We start from the raw sequence: 24,851 nt of genomic DNA, 5'->3' as shown, positions 1-24,851 counted from the left end.
TGAATGCTGCCCATTTTCAGAAATGTATGTTATACAAAATAAGGTGATTGTGCAGGACCAACGCATCACACGTGGAAATTCCAAAATGAATCTTGAAGACTTAGGAAGTGAAATACTTGTCTTGTTAACAACACTATGCTTCTCATTCACAACTAGCAACCTTGGTCGTAAGTTATTCTTGTCTAGGTAATCCTAGGCCAGGCTCTTTATCATACTCTATGTCCTTCATCTCACATCATAAGTGGTGCAGTGTCTGGTACTAGCGCCTTATGATTAATACTAGGTTTTGCAAACTTGTTCCCCCCTCATAGTATTCCTATTTTTGCACGTCAGGGCCACTAACCTTTGTCAGCAATGTCCTGCTACTGATCTTTAATATTTTGCCAGCATGGTTTAGTTTCCTCCTCATACATTATGTCCCTGAGCGTAGGGGAAGATTATCCAATAGTGTAAGAGCCCTGAACTTGTTGGCCAATAGCGTGAATGTGCTGTCCCTGTGTTACCACAGTGCCCATCACTCTTTTGCACCTCAAACCCTTCATTTGATATTAGGCTTCCGGTAGATACGGCCTTGAATTATGGCCTGCAGTTGGCACAAGATTAAATCCTAACCATTTCTTTTGTCACTGAAACTAGCTGTATGTGAGGTCTGAGAGGGGTCTCCCTGCAGTATTAAAGTGACAGATTCGGAGACAGACAGGTCTGTTGGAAAACGGATATAAATTCGTTTTTTTGAATGAAACATTGACTGATTGAATGATCTTTTGTACCAGTGTGTTTTATGATGCCTTGCAAATGCACTGTGTCGAGCGTATGACGAAGCGTGTCATTATATTGCAGTTGAGAATTGGTGTGGGAAAATGACCTACGTAAACTCTGTGTTCTTTCTGGGTGCATATACACTACCTTCTGCGTGTGACGTGTCAGACTGAAAAACAAGGAGAAGCCTCAGATGAAAACAGGGGTACATACTGACCTGAATAAAAGTGCACATTCCTTCTAAATTACATTGAAATGTTCTCCCAATAAATACATTTTGATACTCATAACGTTGTGTTGGAGTCATGTGAGGTTTTTGACAGAGACCTTCAATTTTGTGAATTATTTGCAATAAGTCAACTGAATTTTATTTTGGGTTATTCAGTGAGCTCCAATGATTGTTTTAGTGGTATGTTCTCAATGTATGCTTGAGAGTGCCTGTAAAAAGTGTAACTGAAGATTATCCTTGTTGTATCTACTCTGGAGAAAACTGGACTAGTTTCAGTGAATTTCTAGCATGATTTTTTGTAACTTCATATGTTACATTATTAAATTAAAAATATGTTCTCTATAGACTTGCTTAACCTTCCATCTATAGCTGTACCTTTTTCTCAGGCCAAAAACATGAGGAAACTAAGGGTTTTATATTTTTAAACGTCAACGGGGAAAAAGGAAAGAAATGCTGAAAATCAGAGACCGCTGTACTACTGAGTAGTCAAGCAGTTGCTTCTTTCAAGTGCATCATCCTGTTGGTAAATCTTGCAATACCCCTTTGAGTGTATAGATAGTCACACTATCTGACAACAATACATCTACACTGTATAGATATAAAAAAAAACAGACAAACAGGTTTAAGGCAAGTGCTAGATCAGAGATATGCAAACTTTGGCTCTCCAGTTAGTTTGGACTACAACTTCCATGATCCTTCACTATTGACTATGCTGGTTATGGTCGATTGGAGCTGTATTCTAAAAACATCTGGAGAGCCAAAGGTTGTGTGTAAAACCCCACGCTAGATTAACACCTTGTTAAATCTGGACGAGTCTGTAGTCATATATCAGTTAGGATAAAAATCATTGAAGGGCATCGGATGTCTCGAAAAAGGAGTTGACAACAGTGAACACCCTTAGGGAAGAGTTCAACTAGCAGCAGGTCTATCAATGCTACACAATGTATCATGGCTCGAGCCTGAATTTCCTCTCCACCTGCGATCATTTTTCCATGGCTTTGTTTACCTAAGTCCTCCTGACATAAACTTGGTTAGTTTTGCTTCCATCCTAGAAGGCTAGACGGTCTCAAAGCCAACACCTTTAGTCAATTAGGTACAAATAACTTGTCACTGGAAAGTAAATGCCAGCAGCCACCAATAGAAGCACACAATGCAGTTCCTGTAATTAATTCAAACTGAGGTGAAACAGAAGGGTTTCCCTCTTTCATCTTGTTCCCATCCCTTAATAGTCTAGACCCATCATATAAGCTGACATGTGCCCCTTTGTGTGTCTTTTACGGAAGTAGAGGACCGCAAAAAGAAGATGAGCAGTCCTGTCTGTATGCACTTGCACAGTAGAATGTTTACATTTAGTTTGAAGCACTTACAAAAACAGTGCTCCTTTTTTAAGTGAGCTGTTTTACATCTGAAATTGAGCTTAGACTGTGAGTATTTTGTTTTTTTAAATTACAGGCAAGTTTCCCTGTGTATGTTCCTCTGGTGAGCAAAGGTGGGGAGAGTAGAGGGATGATGCGTGGGAGCTACAGAAAGGGCAATTAAAGCTGTATTCCTGGACTGTAAGCTCACTGGGTCGCTTCAGCTTGTGAGTCATATATGTATCCGTTTTTAGAAGTAGGCCAACTTTGTTTTAAGAAAAGGAGCCTTTAGCTGGCTTTGTTTTTGCCTTGCAGACCGAGGCTTTTATTAGAATTTCTAAACTGTGCACCTTTATCTGTATTAGTGTTTCTGGTCCAGATGCTATGCTATGCTATTCTATGCTATGCTATGAAAACTGCTGTTGATTTGGTTTCTTGCACTCTCAATGTTAACTTGGTTTTAGCTTAGTGAAACTGTGGTCCAGAAATGACTGGACTGTTGAGACAAGACATGTGCAGTCATGCAGCAACCATTTAATTAAAAAGATGCCATGACTGCGCAGGGTATATTGAATTGTGATTAGTTGACAAAGGCATTCAGGGTGTATAACGGTCTGTACAAAAATGCGCAAAAATGCGTATTTGTCACATGTGAGGTCTTCTCTTATCTGCGGTGATTTGTCCTGCTCCTAAATCCCTTCTACTATCCAAATCCGAAAAAACCTAAATGTATTCTTTCATCGTTCACTTGCATATCAAATTTGTTATTTGTAGATCCAGATAACTGAACTGATTCTGTATGTTTCTCAAGCACAATTTATAGTATATTTAATGGCCATCAGCACATTTATCTCCCCATAGTGTAAAGTGAAAGGATTATGGTCATACCATTACTAAAAATGGCACACACGTGTTGAGCAATTCTCATTCATGATTACATACATGAGGTTCGGCTAATCGTTACCCGATATATGTTCGGACATCGTTCAGTCCTTGTAGGTGATTAGTGGACTTTCTTCAGAAGGAACCTCATTGGAGACAAGTGGGGGAGTCCACCGGCTGTCAGTGAGGCGTGCAGGAGTAATGCTGGAAAAGATTGACTGCTGTTCCCTTCTGTGATCAGATGCAGAGGCGTTGCTGGGGGTGGGGTAGGCTGGGCGGGCTACAGCCCTGGGTGATTTGGTTGTAGCCCCGGGTAGAAGCTCAGAGGCTACATCCAGAAGGCTAGCCAGCCGCGAGTCCTGACAGGCCCCACATTGGTTTAACCCCAGATCTTTTCCAGACCTAGAAACACCCCTGATCAGATGTGTGAGGAAATGAAGGAGGCGAGGGAAAAGAGGAGCCCAGACATTTGCTTAATGGATATGTGAGGCCTGAACGTTTCACTTATCATGTGTGCCTGCATCTGGTGGGCAGGGTTAACACTCTAGCTGTAGCAGTTAGATGATCGTCCAGATAAGAGTGCCTGCAGTGTATGGCTTGTTCTGCGGGAAATAATATACAGGAGTCGATAATGGTAAAGTTAGTCCAACAGCTTACAGTTACACATAACAAGTAATACCAATTCATACCTTTGCGTCCATATAGCAAAGGACTGCGCCCAAGTCCATCTCTTTCTCCGTTTCCTCACAGAGCTGATTACAGAAGGGCAGAGCAGTCTGCCTTCTCGAGCCAGACTCTGCCACGTGTCACCTACAGACTGGTGGACCCCACAACGAGGCGGCAATTCGTTTTATTTGCCCTTGAAGATAGTCACTAAATGTTCAGCCCCATATCAGAGCAAATATTGGAATCATCCCTAATAACTGTTAACAATCATTACGTACTTGGGAGGAACAACTACACGAGTGAGAATTGCTGAATACATGTGTTAGTGATCATTTTATCAAATAAATATAATCTGTTCATTTTGCACTATTGGGCAAAAAATGTGATGATCCATGAATTGTGTGATAAAAGATAGAGAAAAGAGGTCAAACAACTGGATTCACACATAATAAAAGTAGGACTGTAGGCCAACATGACACAATACATTTAGTTTGTAGAATGTAAGTTAAGGTGTGATCAATAGCGGAAAGAAGGAATTCAGGGACATCACAAATCACTAGAGATATCACAAGACGAGGACACATGCCTTTCCTTTATTGGCCCCCAGTAAGCAGCACTGCAGTGCTGGATTCCCTGTGTAACCAGGACCCCCTTTACATGTGTCTTTCATCTGTGCTAATAGCCTTGCATTTGGGAAACCTGGAGACGCCCTGTCCATCACATCTGATAGCCATACCGTCCAACTAGATTAATGTGACCTTTCCAGGAACTAATTTGTTTTAATAGCTGGTAAAAGTCTATTACAATCTAATTGACTTCAGGAAATATCAGGAATTTATTTTTCTAATGTCAGATAAGTCCGGGGGGGGGGGAGAGGGAGGAATTTGAAGTAACACCTCATGCAGCACTGCAGAAGTGAAGAACAGACTGTTAGAATATTAGGAGTGAAGAGTAGACTACTGCAGTGAAAGGCCTGAGTCGCAGCTTGGGCCGCAATGTGGCGTGAAGGACTGAAGATGTGCTGGGGCACATAGCCAGAAAACCTTGTTTTATTCCCGGCACCCCAACAAAAGCTTTCTCACTGTGCCACTGAAAGCAGCATCCATATTAACAGTGCATGCGTAAAATGTTATGCAAGTTGCTGCATGGTGATCACTCTTCAGTTGGCTCCAGGGCTCACCCCTGCCAATTGTTCCTTGTGGTTGCATTGTGGTTTCAATGCAGCCGAGGGAGAAAGGGGACGGGACAGAACGTATTGGTTATTGTGACCCACGTTGCTTAGCCTGCAACATTGGGCTTACATTCGACACAACATTTGTTGAATGGCACATGAGGGTGGATAAGATAATACAAATTGTAAAAAAATGTCCGGCTTTTCAATTTGGGGGATGGGGAGGAAAGCAAAGGTAAGCTACAGGAACACGAAAATAAGTAATCTACCTTCTTAAATATCTGGCACATGTTTGTGGAGTCTAGATTCTTAATGAATGGCCTCTCCCTTCTAAAGAACTGTACGTGCAGGTAGCAAATGTTTAAGGCATAGAATGTGACTAGCTTAAGTGTAAGGAACAGCTATCCGACCAGACAAAGGCTCCTACCAGTCAATAGGGCTTACTCTGCAGGTGCCATGCCATGCTGGCATATCGGAGACATCGATTTACCACTACTGTGAGTTCTGAAGGCTATCATTAAAATTGATATAAAAGTATTCACACTTGGTAGGAGAGGTAGGAACAGGTATTTAAAAACTCCTTACTGGCCAATACCTCAAGCCGCCAGGCCGATACCAAGTCTAGCATCTCACGACTATCCTACTGGCAGGATGTCTGCAATCGTCTTCAACTGTCGGGTTCCCTATCACCGAAGGCGCATAAGGGGGGGAGGTGGGGCCATATGTCACGCCAGCCCACGGAGCACCAAACCCACAGGTTCCGTTGCCTTATAAATAAAATGGAATGCTGCTCCTTTTTATATATTAAAAGTGAAAAGCCTGCCTACTCTCAGGCGACAGGCTGCCATTTGCATAAAAGTTCCTTTAAGGGACCTAAAATAAAACAAAAATGTAATAAATTACGACGATTAATGAGACAAATAAATAAATCAAGTGAAAAAAATATAAATAAATATTCTGCAGGAAAAATGTGTTGGATTGAGTCCAAAAAAATGCCCCAGGCCAAGACGGGAGGATCATGGGAACAGGCTGTGTTCATTTGGGCGTCAGCTGCCATTAGGGAGAGAAACCAACAAATAAAAGATAATAAATAATTAAATAAATAAATAAGAAAAATTATGATGTTGTTAACGTGATGTTTCAGTTTCTTCTGCAAAGTTTCTTTTTTCCCTTTCTTGTTTTTTTGTCATTGTTTTTGATTTTCTGGAAATATTTACATCTTCACAGTAATACCAATATCGCAGCCTGTTTTGTGTCGGCTCACTTGCGTTTGCTTTCTAATGTATTTCCCTTGTTGTTCTGTTGGATTAAAGTTTTTTTGTATGTGTTTCTTCCATCTCCCTGTCCTCCCAGGTTCCGAAACGCTGTCCTCCGCTTCATCGCGGCTCTTTTCGGATGTCCATTTTGGCTGCTCCATCGGTTCTGCTTCTTTCGGTTCCGCCTATTCCCAAGATGAGGCGCAGGAGCGGTCATGGCTGCGTTTGTGTCCCATTGGAAGCTACAAGTTTTTTGTCCTTGGAGGAGCCTCGCCGGTGATGCTCTGTCATGTCGGGTTCACTGCGCATTGAGTTCTGGCAACTGCGAGTTGGGGTGCCTGGGGGCCTACTCTGCTGCCCATTCTTCTCATCTGTGGAATGGTACAAAAGAGAGGGAGGTTGACACAAAGATTAGGTTTAACAGGTCAAAAGATTTGGCTTCATCACCGTGATGGAAGGGTACCCAACCGGCTTGTCATTTGCAGAACTCTTCTACAACCAAGGACAATAGGACAGGTAAAGATTAAACTAACAACCCTATTCCTCTCTGGCAGAGTGATCTAATGCAATGGTGTCAGTGTACTGAAACAGCTAATAAAAGGGTTCCATGAGTTAAATTCCATGACTAAAAAGACTGCCGGTTAGGCACATCCATGGCCAACTCTTATATGAGCATCTGTGAAGGGGCTAGCTCTTTTAAAATAATCTATACATAGCCCATTTGACCCACTCAATGAATATGGGATATTCAATATTTTCTAAGCTGATTGTAACCCTAGCTATCACAAACTGGTCATGAAAATTACATGACATCCTTTTCAGTTCCAAATATTCTTTTCAAATTCAAATGAGTTTTTCATGCTTAGGAAATGTATAAACTTTGAAACATTAAGTCAGTTATTACATAAAACTAACACACCGTTACAATAATGTCTACACATATTCGTTGTACATTTATTTTATGACCAGAAATACACGTTTCAACCTTGAGAACCCCAAAGGGAAAACTACAATGGGGCACGGTAACACACTATCTTAAATCTAGCTAAAATAAATTGCCTCTGACCTCATATGCCATCAATGAAATGCACCAGATATTTGAAAATATAAAGCTTGACACTAATCGATTACACACAGTAGCTTCTCTAAGTAGTCCCCACATTATGTGTTTTGCATTTCATTTAATTTGTGTAAAAGCGTTTAAAAAAAGGACTATTTTAGGCAGTTAGTACAGTGAAAGAGATGACTTTCCCAATGTTAAAAATCTTCCCTTTCCAACAACAAAGTCAATAGTGGGCTGTATCCCCTTATTGTGGGTGCTTCTCATGGCACCAGATACCAAAAGACAAGGAGAAGGACGTGTCTCAGTGTCGAGTCGCCAGAGCATGAATACAGTTGTTAAAACAGGGCATAATGGGCTGTGCCAGGTTTAACACCTTTATGTTTCCTCTGTGGGCTTTTAGCCATTTTTTCAGCTGTAGTGGGGCTCCAGAACTGGATGATCATTTGCGATGTGCCTTCCAGATTTGTCTGCAAAAAATGGCATGGATTTATGCCTGCATGATTGTTAGGGAGATTTTTCATTTTTATGCCTAATCCCCTCCACCTGTGAGACCCACATCAGTTTTTGCTGGACTTCTGGACCCTTTTCTTTTTCTCCTGGATGAGGGGAGACTTTTTCTCCTGATTCATTCTTTTTGCTCTGACCAGGGGAACCCTGTTCATTGTGTTTTTACTTTATTTTATGGAGCCATGTTTTCCTCCATATTTTTTAAAGGCATCTGTGTTTTAGTTTTGCAGCACACAGCACCCTATGTGCAGTGTTGCTGGGAGCCCTTTTGGCTCGCCTTTTTATATTCTTTTATTTTCCTTAAGAACTACTTTTCTCAAGATAAGAGGTATACTTTTTATCCTTTTTAGCATTTCCTTTTGTGAGATCAGCACACACCGCCATAGGTTCCGTTTCTCTCTGCTCCTGTAACATTTCTGTTACAATGACAAGCATAAAGTTACGGCTAGTGGCAGTGGATGTGTTCTACCGACTTTTTTGCGATTTGTGCTTTCAGGCTCTCTTCACAGCTACGGCTGTGCACAGAAGGGTATCCATTGACCCAAAATGGTGGCTCCTTTTTTTGCCATTTCTTGTATAGTCTTTTCTTGATCCTTTTTTTTCCGTCCTGGCTGGGGGAGGTCCTGGTTTGAGTTTTGTCTTCAACGCAAACCCTTTGTGTAGCCCAGTGAGGTACCAGTATGAGAGGAAGCATGGGAGGATCCTGAAACTCTGCTATCCTTTGTCTTCAGGTGTGCCTGAAAGGAACCAGTTCCCACTGGGGGCTTGCTGTCCTGATTGGATAGCCAGCCGTTCTGTAAACTGCAGGGAGAGTTTGCAGAGGATGAGTGTGAAATCCTAATAAAAGGTGAGGCTCCTCACACAGAAGACAAGTCAACAAATGGAACAGAAGATCCAAAGAAGACGACCAAAGATGCCTGCGGCCACTTCCAGTCACTGTGAAGATACCACTGCTCTCCTGACCCAATTTTCAAATCGACGGAGGAGCTCTGAAGAGGTCGAGTCCTTCCCTTTGCCTGGTGGGACCAACTAGCCATAAGACAACCTGCAAGATGAACCATCCCACAATGTGATATGCTCTTCCTGGGCTGTAAACCGCCAATACCCTGGGACCTCCGACCATAATGCAGTGCATAATCTTCCCGTGAACACATCCTCCCAGAACTTTGGTGAGCTCTAGTTGGACCTGAAGAGACAAGATTCCCCTCCTCAAAGTCCCCTTACCAGAGCGCAGGACCGAGGAATCGAGGCGGATTGACCGGGTAGTAAACATTCCCTCTTGGTGTCGCTGAAAAGGTGCCAAAATTGCAGACCAATGTTGGAGCATTAAGAATCCTTTGCTGGCAGTCCTTTCTCTCGACTGCTGCTGCAACATCCCTTCCAGAGTCCCTCCTTTTGTCACCATGGCCAAGGAACAGGGGACTGGATCCAAAGCTGCTGCACCATGAAAGAATCCAGCTGCATCTTCTTCATCACTCCTTATCTACTGTGAGACTCACAGTTTCATGCCTGTTACATCTGGGAAGCATTATCATCGCCCTGCCTGCAATTGGAACAAAGTCCAGTTGCCTGCCTGCATTGGGAACAGGCTGCAAGGGCTTCCATCATGGCTGCCTCGCTCGGTGGCATCATTAGCTGATCCTTCCTCCTGATGCCAGCCCGCCTGATTGGCTGGGCACTTCCTCATCTTTGGCAAGCCCCTGGATCCGGCAGGCAATTGCTGGCCCCCTCAGAGATCCTTCTAAAAGGGTCAGGGTCTCTCGCTGTCTGGCCCTGTCCAGGGCTGGAGTGGACCCATGCCTTGCCTGCCGTCAGGATCCATCCTTCCTCTACGCATTCTGATTGAGCCGAGCAGGTAAGCCGCAGCGCACGCACCCACCTCATCGTTTTGCACAGCCCCATGACTTCATGGATTTTCTCACACTGCTGCCACCCGATGCCTGCTAAGTCCCATGCCTGGGAGTTCTTTCTCTGCAGTCCACCCTGCCACCCGTTTCTTTTTCTTCCCCACTCCCTCTGCAACTAATCCCTTCGCCCGGGTTGGCGCACCATCACAAACTTGCACCCCTCGGAGACGTGAACTTCTAGGCTGCATTTATTAAGTTGCAGGATTTTGCACTCTCACTGCATATGCCTTGAGACTGTATGTGACTGTAAACCTAATTGAGACATGCTCTCCTGCTGTGTCCTAGAGGCCTCCCCTGCACTTCCAGTTAATTTGGAGGATGAATGTTTGCCTTGGTGTCTGCTTTATTGTGACATGTTTTTCTGCATGTTGTTAGCGTGTGGATATTAGTGGAACTCCCATTGGCATATTGACTGTTTTCTGCTGTATTTGATACTTTGCTGGAAAGCTGTATCTAGATGTGCCCACAATCCCACGTGTTGACTGTCTTCTGCTGTATTACTACTTTGCTAGGTAAGGTCACCTCAGATGTGCCTTTAAACCTGCACAGTATCTGTTTTCAGCCGCATTTTTAGCGCTCACTCAGTCCTGGTGCTTACTTAATTCTCTGGTACCCCATGCATATCTTGTCTGAAGCAACTCTTTCATCTGTGCCTGTTTGGCTGCTAGGCCACCTGGTGAGTCTATTCGTGCACTGTGCAGCTCCCTTGTGTGTCTCTCACACCGCTACTTACATGGCACTCTCTATCTCCCCTATCTATTCAAACTACTACTCTATCACCTATCCCATCTCTCCCACAAAGTCTGGAAGAAAAACGTTTTTAAAAGCTCTCCTGGCTTCGAGTCCAGGCCTACCTATTGCCAACACCTACATCAATGCCACTTACAGGCAGCTTATTACCAACATCCTCTTTTCTGTCCCCTTCCCGGACCAGTGAATCATTAATGACTATCACAATGACACTATCATGGCCCAAAGTTCTCAACCTACTCTTCTCCTCCTCGTCCAGCACCTGCCCTCTCTCATCAACTTCCACCCTTCTCCTGCTACCCCTCCTTCATTCTCCTCTCCAACCTCTCTATCACCAACGATGGGAGTGGTAAAAGTGGTAATAAGTTTATTTAGCTACTCTGAACGTTTGTTCTGCTGTCAAACACTCCTCAGACATCTGTATCCTTGAAGACTTTGACCTCAATGTCCTCATCCTTACTGCGACGTGGTTCAATGCCAGCTCTGTCACTTCTCTTGACACTCTCCTTCCTGAGGGCTACAAACTCTTCTCCAAAGCAAGGCCCAACCAGCCTGGGCGTGGAGTGGCCCTGATTTTCCTTGAGTGGGTCCCTGCTTCTATCATTCCTACTCCTCTTTTGAATGCCTCATCTGTAGGCTCAGGGTCTCTCCCACTCTCTCACTCATCCTCGCTACCATCTAGAGGCCCCACAGCCATATCTCCCTTTTCCACTCCGAATGGGCCGACCTCACCTCCTCCCTCTTGAACTCCTCCTCCAAACTCCTCCTCCTTGGCAACATCAATATCCACCTTGAAGTCTCATGAGTCAGCCACCTCACAGTTCCTTGACCTCTTTGACTCCCTCTCTCTCACAATTCTCCTGGTTCGATCCATTCAGCCAGACACACTCTGGATGCCTTTATCTCTGGAGATATCCCTATGTCTAACCCAGTCACTGCCCCCGTCTCCTGGTCTGACCATTCTCTCCTCTCCTCCCACTTGGGGCCCCTCGGCCCTCTGTCTGAGCATCCTTCTCCCCCGCTCTGTCAGGTTCCTTCGCCCTCATTCGACCAATGAAGAGAGTGTCAGTTGTTGCTTTTGCTTCCACCTTCATCCCCCTCGAACCCTGCCTCTGATTCTCCCTCTGACTCTGACCTTGCTGACCTGCACCTCTCCATCTCTAACACCCTCAACATGCTTGCCCCTGTCATCAGGATCCATCTGAAGTCTGCCTCCAAGTGCAACGGCTGGTATGATTCCGATCTAGCATCCCTGAAACGCAAGTGCAGAGTTGCCGATAGGTAGTGGCAGACCACGGGTTCATCCTCTGGTCCGTTGCCTGCTCCAAAGGCAATATTGTTTCTCTATTCGCCCCAAGAAGAGGCCCACATCCAAGCCCACATCTATGAGGCCACTAACAACACGGGTGAACTTTTCAAAATCTGCAAGGAACTTGCCAATCCATCTGCGTTCTCCACCTCTCTCCTTCCTTCCCAGGCTCTCTGCACTGCTTTGTCGTCCCATTTCACATCTAAAACTCAGTACACTCTCTCCTCACTCCACCACCCCCACATCCACTCCCACTTCTGCTCTCCTGTATCCCTTAGCTCCCCTTCCTTTACCCCCACACTCTCCTCCCTCCTGCCCATAGCACCTGACAATGTCTCTAAAGTTGTCCGCTCTATGAAGGTCTCATCCAAACAGGTGCTCTCCTGTTCTTCTAGAACCATTAAGGTCACCATCTACTCTCTCGCCCCGGCTCTTGCTGACTTCTGTAGCTACCCGTTTGCCAATGGCTCTTTCCCTCTTTCCCTCAAGCACTCCCTTGTGCACCCCCTCCTAAAAAAGCCATCCGCTGACCCCTCCTGCCTGGGTAACTATCACCCTATCTCCACCACCCCCTTCCTGGGTAAACTCTTTGAGAAGTTGCTCCTTCTCCAATTGATCACTCTTACTGAACTTCTTGGTTACCTCCATGGCCATCAATCTGGATTCCGGGCAATCCGAGGCACCGAAACTGCTCTCCCGAAAACCCGTGAAGACTTCTTTGCACATCTTGACTCTAACTCTCCTGCTTTCCTCATTCTCCTGGATCTCTCCTGTGCCTTTGACACAGTGAATCATTCTATCATCATAAAACGGCTCCATGACAGCCTCGGTATCACAGCCCGGGCACTGGATTGGCTGACCTCTTTCCTCACTAACTGCCCTTCCCAGCTGCAGCTGGGCCCTTTCTCCTCCACCACTTCACTCTCCACCTGATGTGCCGCCAGGGCTCTATCCTATCACCATGGCTCTTCAATATCTATCTCGCCCCTCTTGCTTACCTGATCTCCTCCTTCTCTCCTCATTTCCAGTGTTATGCTGATGACTCACAGCTTTCCTTCAAACTTCCCTCTACTACCTTCTCTTCCTCCTGTCTCATCCCGATTGTCTGACCTCCATGGAGGAATGGTGTGTGGCTAATGACCTCTGTCTTAATGCCAGTGGACAGAGATTGGGATACCTGTGCCATGTTTCCCTCCTACCCTCTTGGTGCCTTACTTGGCCCCTCTACCCTCACCATCCTGTGAGGCCAAAAATCTTGGGGTTATCTTCGACTCCGCTCTCTCCTTCGCCCCTCACACCTGGACCTTGCCAAGAAGGCCCACTTCCAGCTTCATCTCCTTAGAGACATTCTCCCTCTTCTCAACTTTCTCCAGAAGATCAATATTTCGAGAACTCTGTTCCTCTCCAGGTTGGACTACTGCAACAGCCTCTTCCTCAATCTCCCCCTTTCCTCCCTATGCTCCCTCCAGCTAATCCAGAATAGGGATGCAAGACGTATCCGTGGCCTCAAGCCCAGGGACTGCATCTCTAAAGCCCTAAAATCTCTCCACTGGTTCCCGGTGGCCTCAAGGATCAAATTGAAGACCCTCTGCATCACCCACAAGGCTTTCTGGGGCCTGGGATCACGCTATCTCCAACTTTCTCTCCCCAACATTCTCTCCCTGCTAGAGCCTGCCACTCCTCTAACCCTAACTCTCTGCTTGTCAAATGCTTCTCCAAGCAGATAGTAGGGGGGAGGAACCTCTCTTGGGCTCTTTGGAACAGCCTCTCTGACCCTCTCAGACTTGAGCCGGACCCCCTTAAATTCCGGAAACTCCTTAAAACACTGCTTTTCTCTACCAGTTTCCTCTTTCCCTCCCTTGCTAATCACCCCACTGCTGCTGAGAGTGGCAGCCTGGACCTTCATGAATCTTACAAGCTATGAGGCCCCTGCCCAGTCGACACCTGCACCTCCCACCCCCAGCACTGCCCTTGCAGGCCACCCACCTGGCGGTTTACATCCCACACTTGGGACTCCTCCGCCATAACAATTAGCCAGCGGCCTCCTCCCCTGGCACCCTTCGGCACTTCCCTCCCGTGCTCTCACCAGCACTTGCCCATACCTTGCTCCCTCCCACCCCCCCTAAGTAAGCATGACGGCAACGTAGGTCCCAGACCGGCAAACTACGAGTGGTGCTCGCGGGTGCCTTTCTGCCCACCAGGTCGGACCTGGCGGGCAGAAAGGCACCCGCGAGCACAGCATGTTGGATGCACCGCCACCGGTATAAACGGTATAGGTGCATCCAACCTCCCCATTCCCATTCGGCCCTATGGGGAGCATCTTTTTTCCGGCGCCTGCAAATGGGCAATTACAGGGTCCGGCAGGGCCGTAATGACTCAGTAATTGCCCATTTGCGGGCACCAGAAACAATTGCAATTTTGGCGGCAGCCTGCCAGTTTTACCGGCAAGGCTACTGCCTAACTTGTATTTAGGCCCATTGTGTCAGTCCTGTGCTGCTTGAGTGCTGATTTCGTTGTTTGGGTGTTCACCCATACCATTAGCCCAGGCCAACCACTATTGCACCTATAGGGACCCTTTACCAAGGTCCTTGAAACATTTTTGACCCACCAAAGCATCTTTTGTACTTGTAATTGAAGAATCCCCTTTTCTGATGCTGTGCCTTTCCTACTTTCCCTCCAATCTGACTTAAGCACTCATACCTACATAGGGATAGACTGCTAAAGCCTTAAGGCCTCTGAAAAGTATTACAAGTTATTTTAAGTGTTGAACTGCTATTTCTGTTGTTTGTTTGCGTTTTTGTTTATTTATTTATAAAGTGCTCCTCACCCGCAGGTATCTGGGCGCATTACAAGATTATGCAGTTTCTTATTTACAATACAGAAGATACATGTTATATTACAGCATATTATAATACATAGTCGGAATGTGTTTCGATATAGTTTGACACAAATAATAGAACCATTGAATGTACATGGGAAAGTACAGGGTACAGAGGTGGAGCTATCATTGTTAACAAGGTCAAAGTGAAGGACATCTAGCAGGGTGGGAGATCTTTGGAGGTGAGCCAGAGTTTTGTATTTTTCCTGAATTTGTGGAAGGATTGGTCAGCTCTTAATGTGGTGGGTAGGGAGTTACAAAGTTGGGCCGCCAGGACAGGGAAGCTACTACACCCTGCTCTTTTCAGCTTGAACCTGGGTACTCTCAGACAACTGGAGTTGGTAGACCTTTTGGGTTGTGAGGTGAATGGTGAATTTTTCTGCGAGGTATTGTGGGACTGCATTGAATAACCTTTCTTTCCTACATTTTCTGAGTTGCTTTAACAAGTAATTTTACATACCATTGAACTGTGTTCATGATCTGTATAATTCCAAACAATTGGTTTACTCACCTGAAGTATTGCTCATGTTTTCTATTGTGTTGATTAGTTAAAAGTGTACTTACCTGAATAACTTTACCTTGTGTACTGGGACATCATTTCACCAAAATGCTAGGCAGGGGTAGCGGAAGTGACATCACATGACCTTGACCTCTGGTGACATCACAGGAAGTGATGTCATTTGACCCCACCCTGAAGTGACATCACAGGATGCAATGAAACGTGACCTTTTACCCCTTAACAAAACAGGAAGTGGCATCACATGGCATTGTTCCTAAGTACACTACAAAAAATATGGTTACAATATCACTAATGTGATATACATTTCATACAAGAATGGACCACCATATGTATTGTTAATATCAGTGTGTAAAGGCCCATATTACCAAATTACTATGAATGCAAGCAGACATCCAAGGCCAAATGATAATGATGTGTTATTATATAGCACTTAAGCAAAAGCGCTTTATGTAGAACAGATATACATACAATATTACCCAAACTGAATTGGTACTCATTTATCGACCTCAGATGGATGAAAGGCTGAGATGGCCTGGCTGGAATTCAAACCTGCAACCTACAGCTCACACACGCACACACATTTCAGCAGCGAGTGCTCAACCCACTGAGCTATTTTACCGGCTTTAGTAAAAGAACAAGTTACTTCTTACCTTGTAACATTCTTTCGATGGGATGTTCCTCCGACGTATTCCTTATCTATGATATTTGTATCTCCAGCTTGCTGGCCTCGGAACATTTTTTTCCCAGTAGAGGGCGCTGTGCGTCGACGTCCGTCGAGTAGGTGCTCCTCGACGGCCACCGTATCGACGCCGACGTCATCATGTCTACAAATGGCCACGCGCAGCGTCCGTTGCTCAGTTCCGTTTTGTAGAGTAAAGTAGTTATTGTATGAATGGTTACTACCCTTGAAGGAGCGTAAGCTGCAACCACAAGGGAAATGTTACTGCGGGGATGGATGGGAGGGGCAATAAGGAATACGTCGGAGGAACATCCCATCGAAAGAACGTTACAAGGTAAGAAGTAACTTGTTCTTCGAAGGGATTGTGTCCTCCGACGTATTCCTTATCTATGATAGACTCCCATAGCAGTGGTATGTGATTGGAGGCGGGAGTAGGAGATGCCATATTACCCTTTAAGAATGAACAGAGTGTAACACAGCTTTGCCAAATCTAGTCTCTTGACTAGAGGAGGAATCCAGGCTATAAAATTTGGTAAAGGTATGTGCGGACGACCATGTGGCAGCCGCACGTATGTCTCTAATTGGTACCCCTCTTTGAAGAGCTGAGGATGCTGCGATACCCCTGGTCGAATGAGCCCTTAGATTTTGAGGGAGCTCTTTCCCTGCCAGTTTGTAGCATTCCAGAATGGCCAAAATAATCCATCTGGAGATGGTTTGTTTGGTTATTGGTAATCCCAACTTATGTCCTGCGTAACCTACAAAGAGTTGGTCTGCTTGTCTAATTTTAGCAAGTCTACTGATTTAAAAACTCAAGGCTCGCTTAGGGTCCAGCCTGTGTAGTCTCTCTTCCTCTTTCCCCGGATGGGGAGGAGGATAGAATGAAGGTAAAGTAATCTTCTGAGTAATGTGAAATCCAGAAACTACCTTTGGGAGGAAGTTAGGCTTCACCTGTAGAACGACTTTGTCCTTGTGAAAAGTTGTATGAGGAGGTTTACAAGATAGGGCTTGTATCTCGCTAACCCTTCTAGCAGATGTTAATGCTACCAATAAAACAGTTTTGAGGGTGAGAAACTTCAATGAACAAGAGTGGAGTGGTTCAAAAGGAGCACCCTTTAGGAAGTTTAAAACTAGATTTAAGTCCCATAAGGGAACTTGGAATGGTCTTGGAGGGTAAACATTAGTTAGACCTTTCAGGTTTTGTATTACCAATGGAATTTTGAAATACGATGGCTCCTCTGCAGTGCGCTTAAAGATCGATAGCGCTGCGAGATAGCCCTTAATAGTGCCAACTTGAAGGCCTGAATTTGCCAAATAAAGTAAGAAGAATAACACCGCAGGTGTACCACATGAAAAGGGTTCGATATTCTTTTCTCTGCACCAGCTGCAAAATGTATGCCAACGGCAGCCGTATACAGTTTTAGTTGCTGGTCTTCTGGCCGAAAGCAACACCTCCATGACGTCATCTGGAAGGTCCCAATCCTTGTACCTCAACCTTTCAGATACCAAGCGTGAAGGTTGAGGGTCTTGATGGCTGGATGGAGAACCTGACCTCCCTTCTGCGAGAGAAGATCCTCTCTGTATGGTAGACGAATTGGAGGATGGATGGACATGTCCAGAAGGTCCGGGTACCACGTTCTCCTGGCCCAATCCGGGGCAATTAGGATCATGGTCTTCCGAAACCTTCTCAACCTCCTGATCATTTGAGGAATGACAGGGACCGGAGGAAACGCGTACACGTGGGAACTCCCAGTCCACTACGAACCCGTCTCCTAGAGCTCCTCTCGGGGGAAATTCCCTTGAGCAAAATCTGTCGCACTTCCTGTTGATACTGGTGGCGAACAGATCCACTTGAGGGGTTCCCCAAAGGGCGAAGATCTCTTGAAGGACTTCCTGAGCTATTTCCCATTCGTGGGAGACTGTGTTCTGCCTGCTCAAAGCGTCCGCTGTCAAGTTCTTCTCTCCGGCTAGGTGAATTGCCGATAGAGAGATCCCTTCCTGAATTGCCCAAAACCAGAGCTGCATCGCCTATCTGCACAGTGGCAGTGACCCTACGCCTCCTCTTTTGTTGAGGTAGTGCATGGCCACTGTATTGTCCGTCATTATCAGGACGTTTCTCCCCCGTACAGACGGCAGAAAAGCCTTCAGTGCCAGTCTGATGGCTCTCAGCTCCAACAGGTTGATTTGTAGTCTGGACTCCGATGGAGACCAACGACCGCTGATGGTCAAGTCGTTGGCATGGGCTCCCCACCCCGTGAGTGAGGTGTCTGTGACTACTGTTATCTCCGGCCATGGGTGCCAAAACAGTTCTCCTTTCAAGATGTTCTCTGGAGAGGCCCATCATTGAAGGTCATGGGCTACCTTGTCCGGAAACCGGAGGAGATCTGTCATCCTCCCTGAGAATTGTGACCACTGAGTCCTCAGTGCCCACTGAAGGGATCTCAATCTCAGGCGAGCCTCTGGCACAAGGGATATGCAGGATGCCATGAGGCCTAGCAACCTCAAAAAGTCGTAGGCTGGGAGACGTTGGGCATTTTGAAACCTGGTGACCATCTGCAGAATATCTTGAGCCCTCACCTCTGGTGGCGAGGCTTTTCCCAGGGACGTGTCCAGGACTGCTCCAATGAACTGGAGTCTCTGGATTTGGTATCATCTGTGACTTCTTTACATTGAGGGAGAAGCCCAGCCTGTGAAGGGAGTGGCAGACATAATCTAGTTGGATCCGAGCTTGTTCCGAAGAAACTGCTCTGATCAACCAATCGTCCAGGTAGGGGAAGACTTGAATCCCTTCCCTCCTTAGACTTGCAGCCACAACCGACATTAGCTTGGTGAAGACCCTCGGGGCGGAGGTCAGCCCAAATGGCAGAACTCGAAATTGATAATGAGAGTTGCCAATTGCGAACCTCAGGTACTTCCTGTGCTTGGGATGGATTGGCACATGGAAATAAGCATCCTGAAGGTCCAGAGATATCAACCAGTCCTGAAGCTGGAGGGCCTGAAGGATCTGAGAGAGTTACCATCTTGAACCTGTCCTTCCTGAGGAACTTGTTCAATTCTCGTAAGTCCAGGATGGGTCTCGGTCCTCCGTCTTTCTTTGGTATAAGAAAGTAGGGGGAGTACCAGCCCTTGTTCCTGTCCGCTACAGGTACCGGTTCTATGGCACCTTTCTCTAGCAGGTCTACAATTTCCTGCAAGAGGAGCAGATCCGGCACTTTCAGAGAGCTGTTCCCCGGTGGATGGCTCTGAGGGATGCATAGAAAGGGCAGGCAATAACCTTGGGCAACTGTCTCCAATGCCCAAGCATCTGACGTAATAGCCTGCCATTCCGTCAGATGGTGAGTTAACCTGCCCCCTACAGGTGTCTTGTGATGGGAGACCTCAGAGTGGTTTGGGAGCGGTTGATGCAGTTGCCGAAGGTAAAGCGTCTCCTGCTCCTGCTGATGCGGCTTTCTTTCCTTTACCCTGTCCACCAGGGGTAAATTTTCCTTGGCCTCTATGAGCCGGCCGTCCTCTGCCTCTTTCATATGAGGAATAATAGCAAAAGGACCTTCCTCTCCAAGAGGATCCTGAGGGACGAAAATTAGTTTGGCGGATTGCAGCTCCTAGTGACTTGGCTGCTGCTTTAGATGTTTGTAGTTTTTCCAAACTGTCATCCGCCTTTTTACCAAACAGGGAAGAGCCGTCAAAGGGCATATTTAAAAGTCTGGCCTGTACGTCAGAAGCAAAGCCGGACTTTCTCAACCACGCATGCCTGCGGATTGTGGTACTTGCCGCCATGGCCCTGCTGATACTGTCAGCAGAATCAATGCCAGTTTGAAGGGACTCACACATTGCATCTTTACCATCTCTGATGATATTTAAAAATGCGTCCCTTTCTTCTCCTTCCTGGAGGCAGTCAGCCGCTGATGAAGCACACTCCCAAAGAGTGTGGCTGAACCTAGCGAGCGTACAAGTTGCATTAATAGATTTTAAAGCCATGCTACAGGCCGAGAAGACTTTCTTAGCCATGGCATCATATTTTTTATCATCCCTATCCTGAGGAGCAGTGGGGTATGCAGATGTACTGCCTGATGAAGTTGCAGCCTGGACCACAAGACTCTCTGGAGTAGGGTGCTTAGATAGGTATTCAGGGTCAGCAGCAGATACCCTATATTTCGCTGACAACTTCTTGTTAACCGCAGGGACAACTTCAGGAGTTTCCCAGTTAGTTAAAATCTTTCTTTGTAAAGCAGAATGAAAGGGAACCACAGGATCCTCCTGTGGACCTTTATCCAGAATATCTGTGAGGTCATCCTGTTGAAAAATAGGTGAAGGCGCCGACCAACCCATGAACTCCATAATTCTTGACATTAGGGTTCTATAAGGGGTTTCAGCATGTTCCCCTGGGTCTGGTTTAACAAATTCCACTTCTGGAGAAGTGTCTAGGCCACTTGCTTCCTGTAATGCATCCTGAAGGTCTTTCAACCTTCTTTCCTCAGAGGCAAAAGTCTCTGGTTCAGGTAATGTGGTCCTCTGCAGTCCAAAAGGCCTTTCTTGATCAGAATCTTCCCTTTCTTCAAAAATTGAAGTTAAGGGGGTATGCTCTGGTCTGTGAAATGGTATAAAACCCATCTCTAAGGCAGAGGGAGCCATCATCAGTGGCCTTGAAAAGGTCAATGTTGTCGACGCCGATGTAAAAGTCCTCGACGGCGCCGACAAAGGCGTCGAGAAAACTGGAAGAGGCCTCGAAGAACTCGAGAGGATCGGAATCCTGCTCGAGGATGTCGACGACGTTCTTGACGTCGTATCGGAGGCTCTCAGTGTAACCGTTGGCTGTGGAGTAGCCGTGGGTTTTTCTTTTATCGGCGTCGACGCCGGCGTCGACTCGATCGACGGATGCGTCGAAGAACCCTTCGATAACAGCGTCGATGGCGCCGATCTATGCTTCGAAGGGTCTTTCGACGATGGCGTCGAAGATGCTTTACTTCCCGATGGCTTATGGCGCTTTCGGGTCGACTCTTTCGCCGGGTGCTTCGACTCGCGGCATTTAGATTTTTTGGGCTTTTCACCCGGGGTATCACCCTCAGCTGACTTCGAGGGGGTCGAGGCCGCTTTCTCGAAGACGCTTAGCATCGCTTTTCTGAATTCCTCCCACTCAGCCTGAGAGCTGTGTTTTGTGGGGCAATTTACTCTTTCAGGGGAACTAGAAGACAACGACAAAGGGGATCTTCTTCGTCTCTTTTTCGAGTGTCTAGACCTCGACGAGTGGTGGGAACCACTTCGAGACCTAGACCGAGAATGCTTTCGACGGTGAGGACTCGAATGTCTCGACTCTACCGCGGAAACTTTCGAGGAAGTTAAAACTGACTTACCTCTCTTGAGCTTCCCCTTACGCTCTTTCAAGGCTTTCGCCGTCATGGATAGGCATTCCTCACACTCCGAACACTGGTGTTCGATTCCCAGACACCACAAACAGATCCTGTGAGGATCCGTCAACGACATTTTCTTCCCACAGTCTCGGCATTTTTTGAAACCGGACCGAGGAGTCGTCAGGTCGGAGGAGGAAGCCATCGTGTACGAGTCGGTTTTCTCGAGGAAATATGAATATATATCGACTGACGAACTGAGCAACGGTATTCCGAGGCACACGAAGCGCGGAAAAACGGAACTGAGCAACGAACGCTGCGCGTGGCCATTTATAGACATGATGATGTCGGCGTCGATACGGTGGCCGTCGAGGAGCACCTACTCGACGGACGTCGACACACAGTGCCCTCTACCGGGAAAGAAATGTTCCGAGGCCAGCAAGCTGGAGATACAAATATCATAGATAAGGAATACGTTGGAGGACACAATCCCTTCGAATGAGCAATTACATGTCTGAATGTTCTCAATGTCAGAAGGAAATTACACTCTGTAGTGGGTACCATTAAACTGGTAACTGGGAGAGATTTAACAGCAGACCAGTTAATCTGCAGGTCTGGTGCAAAGTTATCCACATGTCATGCCTGTGTGGATCTACTTTTCAGGCTTTAGAGGTTGACAAAATATGGAAAGCAGTGCACTCACACGACATCCCATACTCTGGGCACTCATACATGCAAACTAATATCCTGAACAGCATGCCATGGAGCTAGGAAAGAAACACTTTACAACAAAGCATTAATTGTGGCTCTCTTTTCTGCTGTGCTTATTTTTGACCTGCCTTGAGGCCAGCGAGATTTATCAGTTTGGTGACAGAGAGCGAGAGAGAGACCGATAAAGAAAGCGTGAGAAAGAAAGGAGAGAGAGAGATGGAGAGGAGAGACAGAGAGTGAGAGAGCGATGGTGAGAGAGAAAGCGATACAGTTCAGAGGAATGTTCTGACAGGCTTTAATTAACCTGCAGTCTACACAATGAGAATGCCTGGTTTACATCATCATCCGTCATTGCAATGTTCAGTTGCTATACTCATGCTAAACCATGCTCCAGTCCAGAGGTTGGCAGAGGTTGCAACTTTGACCATAGAGGACCCCCAAATGACGTCCCTGCTTGTGTATATAAAATAAATATCTATTTTACTATAACTACAAGTGTGTAAGAGTTTATTTGGGCCTATGTATTCAATGCATTTTCCAACAGCTCACATCCTCCTCCTAAGATAAACCTAGCTGCTCTGCCATCCTACCAAACCTTTGAGTAGTACCGACTTATACTAAGAGTAGGGGCCTGTATACCAAGGGATAGTTTGATAAAGTCTCACCCCAGGTACACTTTAGGAAAACTCCCCTAACAATGATATTTTCATGCTTGTGTAAAATCAAAATGTTCCTATGGAATCGGTTCTTTGCATCTGCTAAAAGCAGGCGGATGCCAAGTGAATCCAATGTAAAATGCGGTCTGCCATGCGTAAATGGCAAGCTGTATTTCTGCTTTTTGCAAAACTAAACTGCATGCACCGCAAATGGCTACTAAAGGTGGCTAGCACCCTAATATGGCTGTGGCACAAGGTTTTTCACTTGTTCTTTGGTCATATTATTCTTTGGCCTTCTTCCTCCATTCTCAAGTATGTAAATGCCTTATATGGTTATCCCTTTCCCAGGGAAAGCTGTAGCTTTCTCTGGCTAAAGGGCGGTTATTGTGTGTGGCTAGAGGAAGGGGCTGGGACTGTCTAGTCCCAATCCATGTTCCCTGGTGCCTGAATGTCTTTTTGCTGGGCAGATGTTGTGGCCAGTGGCTATTCATGATTACAGAGTTACTGCCTGCTTTAATGGTGAGGATCCTTACCATTGGCAGGATTGAGCAACGTCCCAGTTCAAATCTTGGATAAAAGGAAGGCTCCTGCAGCTATTCAACAGATCATCGTTGGTGTTAACACCTCTATGAAGTGCAGCCCACTTACGACCCAAGAACAACGCCTGTAGCTGACCAGCATCAAATGTGGTCCTCATGAAGCCTTGCCCCTCTGCCTGATCTCAAGGAGGGTCTCCAGTTGTTTCCACAAAGTAAATGATTTAGTGGAAATTACTTCAAATTGTTATATATATATAATACACCTATTCATTTTATGGAAAGGTAACGAAAAAAAGATTGGAAGGAATCCATCATGATTCTGAACAACAATATGCTAAACTTGGAATTCACTGAAAAACATAGCAGAGGAGCAATTATCTTTCTGGATGTAGTAGTAAAACATGATCAAGGCAAAATAATAACAGAGCTGTATCGCAAGTCAACTGGCTTCAACATGCCGATGTTCGCCAGCAGCAACCATCCTTCCACACTCAAAAAAAGTATACCATATGGCGAATTTATAAGGATACGGTGTAACTGTAACTGTACCAAACTGAAAACATTTGACAGAGTACCAAACCATAGGGCAGAATTTTTTGAAACAACGATATCCAAAGGCAATTTTAGAAAGAGCGTATGTCAAAGCACAAAATCTAGATCGGGATTTACTCCCGACTACAAATGTAAGACAAGACATCTTATTCTTTCCTTTGGAGGCCATTCCAGCCATTTTCACAAATTATACATAGCCATTGGCATGTGTTAAAACTAGACAAAGAGATAGAGTGAATATTACATTCAGAAAGTCTTCCTCCTTAAAAGATTCTTTGGTTTGAAGTTTCATGTCTCCTGAGAAATCCAGAAGCCCCACAACATTGCTAAACAAAAGTCCACTGGGGTTCCATAAATAGCAAAGCATGTAAGTTTGCCGAAAACAAGTATAGCTATTTGCATCTGGTGCTGGGACATAACGTAAAAGTACATTGCAATATTACTTGCAACACAGAATTTGTGGTTTATGTCCTGACGTGCCCATGCACACTCTGGTATGTTGGCAGTACAATTAGCAAACTCAAGCTACGTATTCTTCAGCATATGAGAGCCATTAACTACTTTGACCCCTCTAATCCTATGGCTGTACATTTCCATGATGAACACAATGGCCAATTGGAAGGTTTTAAGTGTTGTGTCATACACACCATAGAGACAGATTGCAGAGGAGGAAACAGAGAACTTGAGCTATGCCAAACGGAGACCAAATAATCCTAGATCTGGAAACAAAGAAACCAAGAGGACATAACCTTGACGAACAAATGTATACCTTTTTGGGTACATGAAAGAAGAATGCGAGCAATCATAATGAAAGAATCAATTCTCTAAATGTTTCCAGCAATTTTGACCCCAGTTATTGCCTTGCCAAAAGTGTCTCTCCCTTGTGTACATTTTTCTCGTACATTTTTCTCGTCATTTTTTATAATAGTTGCTCCCAAATGATTGTTTTAAAAATAGAACTCTGTCAAAGCCGGTCAAGTGGCACAGCGAGTAGAGCGCTCGCTTTGACATCCGTGCAGAGCCTGTTAACGCAGGTTCGAATCCCGGCGGGGCCAAACTCAGCCTTTCATCCTTCCGAGGTCGATAAATGAGCACCACACACCGTGGGTAATAATAAGCA

General features: G+C 45.7%; 1 protein-coding gene across 4 annotated transcripts in view; it reads right to left on the bottom strand.

Moving 5' to 3' along the window:
- Positions 1–221: 221 nt before the first annotated feature.
- The window catches only part of LOC138527139 (serine/threonine-protein kinase BRSK2-like), a 743,148-nt gene continuing 718,518 nt past the window's right edge, over positions 222–24,851 (bottom strand). For all 4 annotated transcript variants that reach the window (XM_069638239.1, XM_069638257.1, XM_069638249.1 and 1 more), the window contains one exon: positions 222–6,689. In XM_069638239.1, the coding sequence (XP_069494340.1) occupies positions 6,532–6,689 (158 nt within the window). In that variant the 3' untranslated portion in view covers positions 222–6,531. The remainder of the gene's footprint in view (positions 6,690–24,851) is intronic.

Source organism: Ambystoma mexicanum, chromosome 1q (assembly GCF_040938575.1).
Source record: "Ambystoma mexicanum isolate Mex_15411 chromosome 1q, UKY_AmexF1_1, whole genome shotgun sequence".
In the NCBI taxonomy this organism is placed as follows: Eukaryota; Metazoa; Chordata; class Amphibia; order Caudata; family Ambystomatidae; genus Ambystoma; species Ambystoma mexicanum.
This window is presented reverse-complemented; position numbering and strand designations above follow the sequence as displayed.